General features: G+C 35.9%; 1 protein-coding gene across 12 annotated transcripts in view; it reads right to left on the reverse strand.

Moving 5' to 3' along the window:
• Nucleotides 1-17,314, reverse strand: part of SLTM (SAFB like transcription modulator) — a 45,106-nt gene that overhangs the window by 17,894 nt on the left and 9,898 nt on the right. For 3 of the 12 annotated variants that reach the window (XM_086710809.1, XM_086710798.1, XM_086710801.1), the window contains 6 exons: nucleotides 14,576-14,661; nucleotides 11,621-11,818; nucleotides 10,690-10,737; nucleotides 2,711-2,738; nucleotides 910-1,378; nucleotides 242-291 (listed from right to left, as the gene is read on the reverse strand). In XM_086710809.1, coding sequence (XP_086566935.1) covers nucleotides 242-291; nucleotides 910-1,378; nucleotides 2,711-2,738; nucleotides 10,690-10,737; nucleotides 11,621-11,818; nucleotides 14,576-14,661 — 879 coding nt within the window. The remainder of the gene's footprint in view (nucleotides 1-241; nucleotides 292-909; nucleotides 1,379-2,710; nucleotides 2,739-10,689; nucleotides 10,738-11,620; nucleotides 11,819-14,575; nucleotides 14,662-17,314) is intronic. The other 9 variants (XM_025918697.2, XM_025918696.2, XM_086710800.1 and 6 more) reach the window with 9 other exon arrangements.

Below are 17,314 nucleotides of genomic sequence, written 5' to 3' on the forward strand. Positions count from 1 at the left end.
GTTAAAAATACAACTTTTAGCATAATCCTACCAGTTTACAAATTAATTAAAGCTTAACACCTCAATAACACCAAGAGTTTGCCAAAATCTATTTAACTCAACAGTCTGCACAAAAGCCATCCAGAAATTTTAGTATGTATATTTTAAATGACTAAACGTCAAAGGAAACCCCAGGCAATTATTATTTTTTAACGAAAATACGCAATTTACCACTGAAATAAATAGGAAAAAAATCCATTACCTTTGTCATCTTTGGATGATGTCTTGCTGTCTTTAGATTCCTTTGAAGAGCTAAAGAAGCAAATCACCAGAAGAAAATTGAAAACAAAAAAAAAAACCCAAAAAAACCAAAAATCGAACAGCTTGATATTGACTACATTTCAAACTAGTGCTATTCACACAAATTAACAATTCCAAAGGTCTAGATTAGGTTATTTGAACAAATGATTCCCTTAGGATTCTTGCACTGATTTTCCCCAAGATGCCTGAAGATCTAGATTTTCTGACAATTCTATTCAGTGGATATATGGCCATCTTCTCCAGATTTCAGGACTGGGACTTGACTTCATTTTGTGTTCTTAGGACTGATAGTTGTTCATTAACCATCATCACAAGGATTTTTAAAAATAAAACACAAAAAAATTGTCAATTTGAAAAAAAAAACAAAAAACAACAAAAAAAAAAACCAAATATATGCTGACAATTCGACAATGCAATCAGTAGGACACACTGCATATTACGAAGATCTTGAAATTTTTTTTAAAGTAACTTATGACGGTCAAAAATATTATAGGCAGGATCATAAGTACTAATTACTGTACATGGTCTTGAAGCCACCCCCTTAATGTAGAGTGATCTTATTGAATGCTGGAATTCAGTATCGTAAAGAACTGACATAGAAAAACAAACCTCTTTGCTTGACCAGAGGCCCCAGTAGACGAGGGCCCTTTCTTCAAAGTATCCTTTTCTTTGTCTCCAGATTCTGCTTTCTTAGAACTTTCTCTGGCTTCCTTCTCGACAGGATCCCCCTTCACGCAGTCTTCCTTCTTACCATCTTTATGGTTCGCATTCATCTCATAATCCTTGCTTTCCTTCTCCGGGCTCTGTGCAATGGCGTCCTGCCCATCTTTTGGCTTACTTGCTTCAGAATCTGTAATTTTCACATTTTTACCTGTTTCTAGGAGGTCATCACCATCAAAATCCAGAGTGATGGCATCTTCAGCCTGGATTGTGACCGAGATGTTGTCATCCTCAGCTTCTTTCACAGTCGCATTAGCTTCCATCTCTTCATGAGCTGTGTGATCAGCCTCAGCTAGGTTCCCTTCTGAAGGAAGAGGTTTAGATACTTCTTGTGTACCATCACCAGAACCTGCTATATCTAAGAGGATTTAACAGGAATAAATATGGCAAAACAAGAAGTTTAAACAATTTCATATTCATAAGCTAGAATAGGACCTAGAAAATATAAAGCCAGTTATTAGCACTGATGGAAGGTTAGGGGAAAAAAAACACAAGGGTATTAACTAACATAAACAATCCTTTACCCAGGATCACTTATTCTTCATGGAAAAAAATGATCTCTACATACAAATACCAAACAACAAAAGTGAGGAAATGGTTCCATCCTGAGGATACCAGCTCTTCATTTGTGGTTAGAAGTTAATGGCATATGGAAGACGTTTTTCCTCCATGAGATAGTGACAAATGTGCAGATTTGGTATTCAATGTTCCAATCATCTTGGGTTTAACCCTTGTGACCTTCAGAATTCCCTTGGTGACGTCTTGAAAGGTCACAGTCTGAGGATATCAATCAGTCTTCAAAGTTTTTCAGGGCCCCATCTTTTTCACTCTTCTTACTCAATTCTTGGGTAGTCCAGAATCGTATGGAAAACTGCTACAGAAGGCTCCAAAGATGGCCTGCTCCATAACGTTCAGGAAATTGGTTATTTCCAATCTTCATCCTGTCCAGTCAGTCCCGCAATTACCGTTTTTGAAGATGTCTTGCATTCCCCCAAAATAGAAAGGCTTCAGGTATGTGAGATTTTCAGTCAGTAGCTTTACTTCGTCATCATTTTTAGGCCTTTAATTCTGCCTTGCTTAGAACCCTGCTCCATGTCCTTTCTAGTCCAAAGTAGGATCCTTTGACTTCCATCCAAGAACTCTTCCATGATAACCTCGTACTGACAAATGTATTACTACTGATGTCCCTGTAATTGTATTGGATGAGACAGTTCTCCTAAACTATGAAAACTGTCAGAAGGCTATACGAAAGTTTCTCTATGTAGCAAACAAAACGTTAGTCTCCTCATCACCCATTTTTAGGACCGTTCATACAATTAATTATCCGTTACACTCCAATAAGCACGTATGAGTTACTGCAGTGCCAGTCTTAAGGACGTTATCGACTTACCGTATGCTAGAAGTTATTGTAAAAAATAAAGTTAAAATTGGGTTAAATAAAATATGGCATTGTCCACTACAGTAACTGATATGTACCATTAAGTTAGAACATATCTTAAATGTTAAAAAGAAAATTAAAACCAATTGAAAAATGAAATCAAGATGCTAACTTAATTCACTAAATAGATAAATTTGAAAATAAAGTCATTTCAAAAATAAGATTTCAAATAAGGAAGGTTTTTGTTCTCACATAATTTACTATTTTTCTAAATGTCAGCAATTTTTAAACTCTACTTGGCATCAAACATACCTTTCTCATTTTCTTCTTCCTCACCATCCTGAAATTCAAAGAATAATCAAATGTAAAATGAATTCACTTAAAACTAGATTTTAGTAATAGCATAAAATCAGTCAAGTTAAACTGGTATATAATTTAGTAACATTAATTAGGGACACCTATCACTAGCATATATAGGATCTTCCAATCAGAACCAGAGGCCAGTTAGAGAAATGTGGCACATGTCTGGTATATACGGTTTCAGACAAAACAGGTAAATCTATCAATAATCAGATCATCAATAAACTGTATTAGTTTCAGTATTCAAAACTAGTTTATATAAATCTGAATCTTACTCACATCAAGCAGTTGCCAAAGGACTGACCTGATTATCTTACGTGACTCCATTCAAAAGCACTTTTAGGGCATACTATTCAAAAGTAGTACCAGAAAGTATAAATTGAAGACCCGCACTTTCAAGGGCTTAAATGCGTATTAATAAAACAAACAAACAAAAACTCTTTCCAGGTATCTCAGAACTCAAAGGGAAGACTACAAGAGCAGTTATCTTCAAATTACTCATTCCTCTGATCTGCTAAAAATTAATTCACAGCAGCCACATACACCCTGGAGGCCAACTACTTTTAAAAAGGTGTTTGCACAATAGGTAATGAAAAGAGTAACTCACACTTTTTAAAAAATATGACTGATTTTAATTTTAAAATATGTGATCTCCTCACCTAATCTAAAATTAAGCATGTACTAGCCTGAAAACAGGAATACTGCAAGGGGATTTTCCCTTTACCAAGCAAATAGTGCAAAAACCACTGAAGTAGTCATAATCACACCAAGATAAAACCAACATTTTCCCATTAAAGATCTTAACAAATAACGAAATATGCATTTAATCTCAGAAAAGGAAAAAAAAAAAGTGAAGGGATGTTTTAACTTATAACTTTTAAAATAAAAGCTGAGTAGAGGCACCTGGGGGGCTCAGTCGGTTAAGCGTCTGACTTCAGTTCAGGCCATGATCGGACAGTTCGCGAGTGTGAGCCCTGTATCAGGCTCTGTGCTGACAGCTCAGAGCCTGGAGCCTGCTTTGGAATCTGTGTCTCCCTCTTTCTCTGCCCCTCCGCCACTCTATTACTCTATTTCTCTCTCTCTCTCTTTCTGTCACAAATAAATTAACATTTAAAAAATAATAAATAAAATAAAGTAAAAGCTGAGTAGAAGTAGATCCTTTTCGGTCACAGTGGTATGAAGCTAGCACATACAAAGCCTTAGAGTAGTGGTTCTCAAACTTTGAGTCTGTATCAGAATCTCCTGGAAGGCTAATTAAAACCGTTTGCTAAGCACCAACCCAGAGTTTCTAATTCAGGTCTGGAGGCAGGGCTTGAGAATCTGCATCTCTAACAGGCTTCCAGGTGACGCTGATGCTATTGTCCAGGGACCACACTTTAAGAACTACTGCCTTAGAGTGACAGCCCAGTAGTGAAAAAAGACTTAAACTGAACTGTAAATAAAACTTTAACTGGCATATTTATTTATAACACAATTTTAGATTCATAGAAAAGTGTGCATTCTTTAAAAATGTCAAATATTTTACCATATGCTCAAACTTACATCTGGCAACAACCATATTTCTAAGAAATCATTTTAACAGATTTTTTGACTTTAAGCTAACATGTAAGTGCCCCAGTTAGGAAATGCCCAATTGTTTTACACACTAAAGTGTATGAAGGAAACTACAAACACTGAAACAACTAAGCCACAAGCTTAGGAAGTAAGAGAGTCCTGAACAAGTAGGTTATTGATTCATAGCAAAGTGAATCTTATTATCACTTAAGTCTGCGACATTATGCTCTGATAACTCTATTGTTGCTCTGGACCACAATGCTGAACCAGAATTTAGTTTCAATCATTATGTTTCTAATCTGCAACATTTGGAAAGGAAGAGAAATGCTTTCACTTGGGTGGCATGACAGGCAATGGCAGCAAGGAAAGGATGGGTGAGACCAGAATTGGTGATTTATCTTTCTCTTTTAGTTTAGTAATTTGTCTTGGGGGAATAAATATACTGGAATATCTTTAACTTTTAATTGGAAGCAGAACAAATTAACTTAAAGAATGCAACTTGCCTCTCCTTTATCTACCAACAGCAACACCACTTTCCAGTTATTCTTTTAGAGATGCGATACTGACAGGTTTAAGAAAAAATGGCCAAATTATCTCCTGTTTTAAAGAGTAAAAACATTTTAATTTTTACATTAAAAAAAAAATTAAGTATTGTGTGTTTTGTAAGAAACAAAATCCTGGGGCTCCTGGGTGGCTCAGTTGGTTAAGCGTCCGACTTTGGCTCAGGTCATGATCTCATAGTCCGTGAGTTCGAGCCCCGCGTCAGGCTCTGTGCATGGATTCTGTGTCTCCCTCTGTCCCTCCCCTCCCATGCTCTCTCTCTCCAAAATAAATAAACATTAAAAAATATTTTTTAAAAAATGCTTTCTGCTGTAGTTCCACTAGTTACAAATGTTATTTCTAGCTGCTAAAATAACTGGTAAGGTTTGCCTTACTTTGCGGAAGAGCTTTCAGATATTTACCCTAATTATTCAACATGTCTTCTGAAGGGTCTCATAACGTGAGTTTCTCAAATTAAAGGTAACACTAGCTTTACCACATATGCTTCAATGCCCCTAGAAGAGTCTGACCCGGCTTCTAGAAAATAAAACCAACTACAACACAGGTGAAGCACAAAAACAACTAGGGTTAGTAGAAAAGATGAGCCACGTATCAGTGCAGGTTTCACTGCGCAGTATGTGCAGTAAACAAAGTTCTGCTAAAGTCAAACCAAAAGCCCTAAATAAGCCTAAAAATCTTTGTAATACGGAAACAAACCAAGAAATACAATGGGAGATTTTTCCTGTCTAAATGATACATAGGATACGCATCTTCTCTGAAAACAATTTTCCTCCACCGAAAACAGGTTGTTTTCAGAATGAGAAATATAATAAGGAACAACAGTGTAAAGCATCCTTCCATATTAAACACTTTTTGAGCTCCTCTTGGAAAAAATGTAACATTTCACATATGAAAATGAAGCAAATGCTCTGTAAGGTAGGTACTCATGTTGTTTATCCTTATAGCAGGATCTACAACCCTTAGTCAAATGCCAAAATTCATATACAAAGCTACATTCTCCCCACCCCCTCTCTCTCTCCTTTCCCCTAGGTTAATCTTGCGATACATGTAACATGTGCTATGTCAGAAGACCGCTTCTAGAAAGCCTCCTTTCCCTGACTTGTATGTAAATACTATATTCAGCCTGATTTTAAAATAAACCTTCAAAATAACCTTAAGCCACCAACTGTCTGCTATCTATCTGGCAATATGCTAAAGATCACAGAAAACACAAAACATCTGGCATGTGATAAGCATTCAATAAATATTTATTGAATGAATTTACTGAATAATTGTGGTATAAGACACTACTATTTTCAGGTGAAGGGAATGAACTAACTGTTCATTTCCATGTACGTAACGGGCTTAGCTACAGCCCTGTGTGAGTATAATGGAATCAGCAAACAAGATTTACTAGTGTGCAGTGATTTAGTGAAAAGAATTCTAAACCAGGCATCATAACACCTGGATGTTTATCCTATCGTTGTCAACGAAACAGTTTCGCTCGTGTTATCCATGTAGGTGAATTTTACCCATAAAATAAGGGATAACATATGACCTAAATAAATATAAACATCTGAGTAAGATAATGGATGTAAAAAATTCTCTGTAAACAATAAAGCACTACATAAAAGATATTAGGGAAAGTTTTAGGGAGCAGATACAGATAAATCTGGCTTTAGGGGTACACAGAATTCATATGACAAAAAAAGGGTATCAAATTAGTGAAATATTAAGGGCAAAGACAAACAGAAAAAGGAATATACATGGTGTGATTACCAAAGACTGAAGAGACTGTGATTAGAGGAAATTTTGAAGAATTACAGAATCAGCAAATATAAACATTTTTGAGAAAAATTCCCCCAAATTCTTAAGTAAAACGAGTCTCTTCAAGCTAGTAAACAAGATCACAACCAGAATGCACATATGCTAAGTGCCAGGATCTATAATTAATCCTAACATCAATGCAGCAGGTAGGAATTAATGTTCACTTTACAGACTTAGAAACTAAGAGAATCCACCCAAAGTCAAAATATTATTAGCAACTAAAAGAAGCAGAATTTGAACCACATTCTTGGCTAACACCTAAAGGCCAAACATTTAAAGTAAGTAAGCCTGAAAACTGGCTTTAAATAAATACATTCCTATACAAATATACTGCCCATTTGCTTGTATCTTTAGGAACAAATAATAGAAGAATGTATCAGGAATTTAAAAAGTTTGCCATCAAGGGAATGAGTGGAGGGGACTTTTTTTGTGTGGATGTGAGTTCTACGCCCAATGTGGGGCTTGCACTTATGACCCTGAGATCAAGGTTCACATGCTCTACCAAATAAGCCAGCCAGGCACCCCAGAAGGGACTTTTGTGAATGTACTTTTCTCGTAGCTTTGATTTTGAAACCACATAAATATTGTAAATAATTATAAAATTAAATTTCCTAGTTTGAATTATAGACTCACAAAAAGTTACAGATTCAAGTTTTTTAAAAAGCACACCTTAATTATTGAAAATAAAATGAAACAAGTCAACCTAAATATGTATGAGTTGGTGATATAATCCTATAGAGCAGAACTCGTCCAAAATAGTATAGTCTGTTCACTCCTAGAAGGGTACGTCTTTAGGACAGATACACTGGGGAGAAGTTATTTTCACTAATCTTTTTGGTAATAGTGTTGATATTAAGTTTCTAAGACTATTTTATGTGTACCATAAGACAAAGGAAATGATTAACTTGCAAGTATCCCTGTGACCTCAAAATTTATTTAACTTGAAAGCAAAAACAAACCAAAACACCACACACATTCCCTAGCACTGTACACTGGAAGAAAAGACCTAGAAGACATGAAAACCCAGCGGCAATGAACTACATCCCTACCACCGAGACTATTTTCTTGAAAACCATTTACCACTATAAAGGGAAAAAATGGCTAATTAGGTCTAGAGCAGAAAAAGGAACATCATAACATACCAGAAAGCAAGGAAGCAGTCAAAGACTACTAGGATCATATTGAAATGAAGAGGCTCTCACAAGCTACAGATACAGATGGGACAGTTTGAACACTGAACAAGGATAACTACAATGGACTGAAATACATCAAATACACTTAAATCCATGAGTTCAAAATGAAACTAAGGGAGAAAAAAAGGAAAAATAACAAGCTCATTAGTCAGTGATAAACCAGCTCATTATTCTCAAAACTGGTAAATAAAAGCAAAAGAAATGAGGCATAAGTATATACGCTGGCTTTCCTTTGTCAATGGTACCACTGGATAACCAAACAGTATGAGATATTTCTATTTCTAGGAACATCCTAGCTGATCAGTAAGAAGAAATGATAGAGTTAGAATATACTACTTTGATCAAAGGGGTGTGGATCATCAATGATTGGTAGCATCACCAAAAAGTTAAAACCAGACATGACATGCATCCAAATGGAAGAACACTGTTTCTGCAGTAGTTGGGTGTGTTGGGGTGGGGTGCCCTAAATTGGACAGCAAGTCTCTAGATCCTATAACCGACTTACCAATTTACAGAGAATACAGTAAACAAAGACACATGTTGAACGACTCCACAGAAATGTAATCAGCAAAATCTAGACTTCGGAAAGCCTATAACACGGGTTGGCAAAAAAGAGGCTAGATACCTCTTTTTATAAATATTTGTACTGAAACAGCCATGTCAGTTCATTTACCTATGGTCTACAGCTGCTTTCACACAACAATGGCAGAGCTGAATAGGTGTAACACAGACCATATGGCCCACAATGGCTAAAATATTTTCTACCTATTCCCTTAAGAAAAACTTTGCCAACCCTTGCTCTACAGAATATACAGCTCAATTTCTTCAACAAATAAACTGAAGGAAAAAAGATGGAGGGAAAAAAACCTATAAACTAAAAGAAATTTAATAAACATTTCAATCAATCACAGTAGGTACATCTTATTTACATCTGATTCAAACAAAACCTGTGAAAATAAGAAAAAAAGCAAAAACTTCTGCACAATTGAACATTTAAATACTAAGTGTACATGTAGGGAGACTAAAAATCTTATCAGGAGTGATATTGTAAAAAAGTAAGTTCTCTTTTAGAGATACATAATGAAAAATTTTAAATGTCCAGGATTTGTCTGAATAATGCAGAAAAGGAAAAGTGAAAGGAGGTATAAATGAAACAAGACTACCCATGAGTTGTAACGGCTAAAGCCGGGTGATCGTTACGCTCTATGTAGTATTACTTAATGCACACACAGTAAAACAACACGTTCAGAAGCATTAGGTCACAATGAAACATAGAAACATTTTTATATATTGCTAAATGTTCCACTCTACATTATTCACAAAGAGAAAAAAGGTCATTTTAAATCGTAAAGAAAACTTCTCTGAAGATGTACCTTCCCAATCTTTTGATACAGTAAAGCCCTTGATGAGGAATAAGTGTTCACTCATCATCAGGATAGAAGGGAAGCATGGCCATCTCCAGGCCATAAAGATTTGTGAAAATTTTTAAAAAGGCATCCATTCCTTAAGGTACTTTAATCTGTTAAATTTTTATAACAAATATGTAATCTATGATGTGAATGGGGACCTTAGAAATGATCTCTTTACACAGCTCACAACCTACACAACTCCAGGAGTGGGCCTTGGAGCAAATTAACAAGCTAGTTGCTAAGGAATATGAAGAGCTCAACTCTACCTTTTTGCAAATTAGTTAATCTAGAAAAGGTATTCCCCTAATCTGAGAGTTAATATTCCTCACCTATTCTTTATCACTCAGAAACTAACTTAGTTGGAGACAGTATGGGGGACAAATCTACAGACATGCATGGTCCTATCATTTCCTTCCTGAATATTCCAAATTATCAGACACATTTCTCCCAGAAATGCAGTTTCTCCCCCCACTGCAATAAACGCAGAAAGCCAAAATACAGCCTCACCAGCATTTGTGGTTCAACATCATTTCAAAGGCAATAGAGCTGCAGGAAAGAAGGTGTGACCAGAGGCAATCAGCTAAGCAGTCCATAAGTATGAGCTCCACTTACATACTCTTCTGGCAAATATTACGGTAAGGAAATAAAAGTCTCGATCCCTATTTTTTCTTAATCTAGTAAAGAGAGGAAACTCCTATCTCTATTTCAAAGCATACTATTTAAAGGAGGTAGATGAAAAAGGGGTTCTTGAGTACAGATGAGGAAAAAACAAAGAATAAGTTAAAAAGGAAACATTGTAGCAACTGAGCTATATGTGTTTATAGCCCCTCTAAGTCACTGTATATATAGATATACACTATCTATATCACATATACCAAAAACAACACGACACACAATAGAAGAGAAGTCATTTTCCACACACACATACACACACACACACATACCCTGAGTAAATTTCTAGAACAGAGACTTTTATCATTTTTATACTCTGCCCATTCTAGGTGTGTTAAATTAACAAAATCTTAATTAAAGCTTTAATAAGGGTATTAGTACTTTTAAATGATTGACTTCATAGCAAATTGCCAGAAAAAAAAAATCAAGGCGAGGTAGACTTCTCAAAAGACTGGTAACCAGAGGTTTTTCAGTTTGTTTCTTTTTTTTTAACAGAAAGGATGGACTATTTTTATTTTTATTCTGAAAATGGTAAGAACCTTGTTATAAAATCTTCCAATTACCTTTGTGGCAACAGAAATTTCAGCTGCCAATTTTAAGTATTTTGTATATACCAGTACTTAAACTGAATTTAAAGCAGTTTTATGAATTAGAGAATTATGAAGTCAAAATAAGATTCCTTTTCCAAGCCCTTCCACCCACAATATCATATTCATAGGACTAAATGTAAACTTACTTGGGCTGTTAGAAAGGTATCATCTTCACCTTCTTGAGCTTCAATTTCCTAAGTAAAAGGGTATACAATAGCTTTGCTTTACAAAATATCTGGGTAACATGAGAATGCTTTTATGCTATACCCAACTATCACTTGCCTTGTATTCTGCACAGTGTCTATGATACCGTCGGTACTAAGTCAATGCTTAATAATTCAGACTACACTTTTTGTTCCAACATAAAAACAGTCACACTGATAGAGGATTACAAAAATCTCTTGAGCCCTTCATTTATTTGGCTAAGTAGAATGGAAGTATTCTAAGCATGAATATTAACAGTACTGACTCCCTAATCCATTGGTTTTAAGACACACTAACATACTTCAAAACAAGACAAATGGTCTATTTCAATCAAATACTTTTAAAATTATATGCCTTTAAATTAAACTTGAAGTAATTACCCACCATTCATAACCAAAGAAATGCAAATTAATCCTTTATATCTACTAAAATAGCAAAAGAAAAAATAGCTACCATCCAGTACTGTTGGCAAGATCAGAATGAACTGGTACACTCACCCATAATGGGGTAGAAAACAACTTATGTGTAAATGTCCAAATTAAGGGAGTGGCTATTTGACACACAGAAATCAATCTAGTAAGTTACAGTATAGCACACGCATTATGAAATTATGGTATGTTATATGAAAACATCATATAGAATAAATAGCAACTAAAGGCATGATAACTACTATATAAAAATATATACAAATGTGGAAGACAAGCAAAAATTTAAAAGGTCATCTTAGGTGGTAGGATTTTGGGTGGTTTATAAATAACTCCAAAATGATATTTTTGAAAATTCTGAAACTTCCACATTGAACTAGAAAAAATACTTTTTATTATTTATTACTTAATTTATCCGTGTCACATTTTTTAAAAACTGGCTAAAGACCTGACTTTCGATGTCCTCTTTTTCTATATCTTCTATTGCTTCTGCCTCTATTAATTCATGAGCTCTCTGGTTCTCTTCTGCAGAAAGTAACTCCTTGGAATGCACATTTTCTTCTTCATTTTCACCAAATTCTTCAGAGTCCTTTAGCTCGTCATTTCCATCTTGTTCATGTGCCTCTTGATTCTCCAATTCACAGTCCTTTTAATGGTAAGAAAATTTGGTACAACTAGAGGCAAAGTAGTGTAGGCTATCCACCAAACCTTTTTGGTAATTTACGTGTCTACATGTTTTAAATTTTACCATACTTTGACTTTATGCCCAAAGTCAAAGTTCAATCATTTTACCTTACATATTTACTGTGTCTTTAAAAAGAGGGTGTCAAATCCCAAAGTTACTGAACCATGCATCTAACTCCCCAAATCTCTCACACTGAGGTACACACTAACTGGATTGCTACTGGAGATGCTTTCAAGTTCCAGTTATTTAATATTTACCAAGTCACATCCCAGGAGTTGTCCTAGAAGATACGACTTCACAGAAATGACTTGATTTCTCCATATGCCAGTTTGATTTAACTTCAAAGACCCTGCAAGTCTTACATATTGTAACAAAGTTTATTTCTAATTTATAATAAGGCACCCCAACTGCTACATTCTGCTTTTGAAAAAATGCAAATAATTAAATGTATTTATTCTGAAATATATCACTGTGCCACAATCCCAGATAGGCAAGGGAACATAGGTTGGGGTTGTCTCTGTTAAGGAATTCTGTTTGCCCTTCAAAGTTTATGGATTCACAGTAATTCAATAGAAACAAAGAAAAGTAGCAATCTAGTTAGTTTCCTCTTTAACTGCAGAGAAAGGGTGGAAAGCAATGAACACCCTTCCCCTTTTCCTATTCTTATGGTAAATATAACAGGTTTAAGAAAAGGCTTCTGGGTTAAAAGGGGAAAAGTGCAGGGGCAGGACTATCAATCACTCAGAGCTGAACTGCAGTGAGGAAATAGAAATTTCTGAGGGAGATGGGCAAAGAAAAGCAATATGATTGTATTAGAATGTGGAGTGCTTGGGAGCAGGATGTTTCTGGGGCAGTAGGTTTCACCAACCTCACAACCTATGAGTGAGGAACACTGGAGACTGAAAATGGGAGTAGATGATTATGTAACAGGGGTAAAGGCAAGAAAAGAAAAGAAAAAAGAAAAGAAATGAAAAGAGAAAAAGAGAAAAGAAAAGAAAAGAAAAGAAAAGAGAACCGACTAAGGGAAATCACCCAGGGGACTTTATTTATTCTGAAATGCCAACTTGGACCATTCTCTTCACTTGTAAATGAAAGCAATTACTCTATTATTCATGTCTAGACAATAGGTAATACTTACTTACCACTACTGTATAAATTCTAAAATTTACCAATTCTAAGAAATTAGCATATTCACTTTATTTCAATCGAATACATCATATATGCCGTTACTTCCAAAGTGAAAAAAGAAGTACAAAGAAGGAACTGAAGATTTATTTAAATAGGACTTTTTTTTTTTTTAAGCTCTTCTGTTCTTCTAGACATTATGACCAGGTTCACTTAATAACAACACAAAGCTATCCTTTGCAGCACATGAGACAATACTATTATGCTGAATGGACATATCTATCTCCTAACAGTTCAAATAAATGTGAGATTTTTGTGAACTGAAGAGCTGAAACAGAGATATTTGAAAATTAAAAGTTTTTTACTAAACCACAATGTTTTTCCAGGTTATGGATAGTTTTTACTCAGTCATACACTCACTAGTGAAGATACCTGGAGAAAATAAGAACAAAGAAACCTAAAGGAAGATGTATCACAAGAATAACAGAATACAGAGACTGGAGAGTTCTGAAAGGCTCAAACAAAAGCTAGTTACAGGCATGCAATCATCAATTTTAATGGCTCCTTGGGCAAGTATTTCCCAAAATTATCTGATTTCAAAGTTAAATCCTCACCATGAATTTCTTTCTCTCTGCATACCCTCAAAGTGCAAGGTGCAAACTGTAGGGCATGTGGTATACTCTGTGGTCTGTGTGTCCCTCTAACGTGGGGAGGGGAGAGAGCTAAGCAGTAGGAAGAGATGGCCAGGTGAATGGACACAAGCTAACTTCACGGTAGAGCACACAGACATCCAGAGATGTTATGACCATATGGACTAACTACACAGAGAACAGAATATATGGGGGTATAAACGTACATAATTTAAGAGGAATTATGGTCATTAAATAATTCCTACAAATGCCACACTACTTAAGACCTAATGATCAGTAAGGAGCAGATCACATTAGTAAACACACACACACACACACACACACACACACACACACACACACCCCAAGGGGGGAAAAAAAAACCCTGTGATTAAAAATAACTTAGTACACAGAACTGCCACAACTCCAGCTAAAACTATATACATTATTTTTCTGATTGGTCAGTTTTGAAATACATTAATTTTTAGCCAAAAGAAACTGGCTTATTTATCTTTAAAAGGCAAAACAAATTTCTTAATTCGATCTTTCCTAAGTAGCAACACATCAGCAATCTTCTCTCTCCATTTTAAGAACTACTTTAAGCTAGTTTTGTATATTTTATACAGAAGCTAAATGCAATGGGAAGATGAAAAATAAATTATCAATACCTTCATTGCAGCACTTTGTCCAGGAACTAACATATCAATTGTCCTATAGCTGTTCCTCTGGCATCTATGTCTGATTTCTACTTAAAGACCTGGACAAAAATTATTTTTAGCCCTATGTCTCATTCAACTAAAGACAGTTATTGTATTTTTCAACTATGATGAGATTGACAATACTACATAGGTCTCTATCTTTATTTTACCTACATACATCTATTATTCAAGTAAACTGCATGAATTCATCATGCAAAATACTACACTCAAAACAAACATCTTAACCTGGGTAATTAACACTTTACCTTGACAAAAGCATCATCTTCCACAGAAGCATCTCCACTCAACTCATCTGCTTCCTGTTTTTTACCTGCGAAAGAAGGAAAATGGGCTAACAACCAGTATTTTATTACTTTAAGAGCAAAAGACATTTGGAAAAGTTTACCCCACAGTATCACTCTCTACTCCCAAATCATCGACCAAACTAACGCGAACTGCTTATAAACCACCTGCTCATAGCTGTCTCAAACAAAAAAGCTTTGAGAATGTCATGCTGTTTCACAAAAACAAACTGCACAAATAATCCTAACATGAACTCTTCATCTTAACTGACTTGATATACGTAATACACTTTCCTTTATGCCACTCAAACTCTCTTCAATTCTCCCATTAAGTAGCAGCACCCTTCAACAGTGTTGTGTCTATCACCAGACACCTGATAGTTAAGTTCAAGGCTCATGTCCCCACAAAGCCATCCCTAGTGCTATTCTTCAACAAGCTTTCTCTGCAATAAAATACTCATACTTTAATCTACACCTTACACTCCATCAGTTGATAAAATATGCCTGGTACTCTCAAATACATCTTACTTCACCATTATAGAAAGGAAATTCCTTAAGTACAGGGACTGCTTTTATGCTTGTTTTGTATTTTTCCAAAGGCCTAAATATAAACCAAATATTAAGGCAAGGAGAAATTCCTTCAGACTGAAAACTGCTAAGAGCTTCCAGAGAGACTACAGGTCTCCTCCACCCAACTCGCATCTTCAAACGTTACAAATCACTTGTTGGAACTTTAAAACTGTTTTCCACAGTTAAAGAAATACATATTTTCCTCCAAGCCAATGCCAGAAGTTCACATTTCTCAGGTTGCTCCATAAAAACCTACTGAATAACACATGCATCAGAAATAGTGTAAAAAACACAACTGCTGGAACTGTAATATTTAAATTTTTTAAAAATGCATTTATTTTGAAATGTGAATGGATGTTCTTTCCTGAGGTCAACTAATCAACTTTCCCCTTTGCCTAAAACAGGGACTACCGTGTATCTATCTTAAGCTTCTGTGACCCCCAGGGTAGAGGGTTAGGTGTAAGGTAGCTGTAAAAAAAGTTAGTGTACCTCCCTTTCCCTAGTCTCCTCAACAGCCCCTATCTTCCATGTACTTCCAATATGAAACCCTCTCCTCAAAGGAGTGATAAAAAAGCAACAAGATTCTGATCCTTCCAGGTATGTGGCAAACAGTATTAAGAGTGGAGGTTTGGGGGCGCCCAAGCGGCTCAGTCAGTTGAGTGGCCGACTTCAGCTCGGGTCATGAGCAGGCGGTCATGAGAGTTTGAGCCCCGCTTTGGGCTCTGTGCTGACAGCTTGGAGCCTGGAGCCTGCTTTGGATTCTGTGTCTCCCCCTCTCTGCCCCTCCCCTACTCGTGCTCTGTCTCGCTCTGCCTCTGAAAAATAAAATGTCAAAAAAAATTTTTTTTGAAGAGTGGAGGTTTGTTTTTGTGCTTCTAACCCACTGAGGTAAAAGAAGGCTAAGAGGGCTTTTCCCTGTCTCTTAAGGACTTGTGTGACTCAAAAGACAAAGTGTGAAGCTTGTGTGCCATTCACTTCCTATTTGCAATGTTGGTGTTTGTATTTTAGGGAAAATAGAAATTAGACGTTACTACAAGGGAAGCACCTGGGTGGCTCAGTCAGTGACTCCTGATTTCGGTTCAGGTTATGAACAATGTGAGCGTAGAGTTTCAGGCATGGAGCCTGCTTGGGATTCTCTCTCCCTCTGCCTCTGCCTCTCCCCCAGTCACATGCATGCATGCTTGCTCTCTCTCTCTCAATAAACATTTAAAAAAATGGAAGTTACTACAAAGGACAACCAACAAAGTCTGCTAGTCAGAAAGCATCTATTAATACATTTTTTAAAAAAAATAAGTGAAGATGTTCCTCCCATGGAAAAGAAAATGGTATGAGGTGAGAAAGAGCTCACTACATTCTATCACATCTTGATAAAGTTCCACAGTACAAAAACCTTAAAGATGCTTCTTTTGGGGAAAAAAAAGCTTTTTAAAAATAGAGGACCACAAAACACACCACCAAGTAATCTACAGAGTAGAGCTTTGGGGGGAACTCCTTCAGAACGTTTGCAAACAGTATTTACTCCTTATGATTATAACCTGCTTTACAATTTACAAAGCATGTGGAAAAAAAAAAAAGTTCAATTGATTTTTCTAAGCACAGTATGGTACATGGGGCAGGTAATCACAATATTATGAAAGAGCAAATGAGCCTGAGAGGTTAAGTAGCTTGCCCAAAGCTGGTAAATAGCATTGTCAGAACTGGATGCCAAGGCTTCTCATTTCCAGTCCTAAATTCTTTCCACTACATCTTACTATGACCTACTTAAAAGACATTATCCTAGTAAGGAGTGCTTAATTAACTCAGTTTGAAGATACTATCTTTAAAGCGGCAGCCTTCAGCATTATGACAAACTACATATGCTTTGCACATTCTGTGGTGAATTTCACTTGCTTTAGTTTACTTAAAGGAAAACCAAATTACACTACGGCAACAAAAATAACACCAGCAGTCACTATCCCTGCTTATGTGGCTTCCATGGTCCAGGTACCAGGATAAATGTTTTGTATACATTAATGTATTTATTTATCATCATAACTACTCTGAAACTATTATCCCCATTCTATAAAAGAGGAAACTATTGCTGAAAAGTTAATCAGATTACAAAGCTAGTGAAGGCAGTGCTTCAGTTTAAAC

Source organism: Puma concolor, chromosome B3, assembly GCF_028749965.1.
Source record: "Puma concolor isolate L17-30 chromosome B3, mPumCon1.1.hap2, whole genome shotgun sequence".
Classification (NCBI taxonomy): Eukaryota; Metazoa; Chordata; class Mammalia; order Carnivora; family Felidae; genus Puma; species Puma concolor.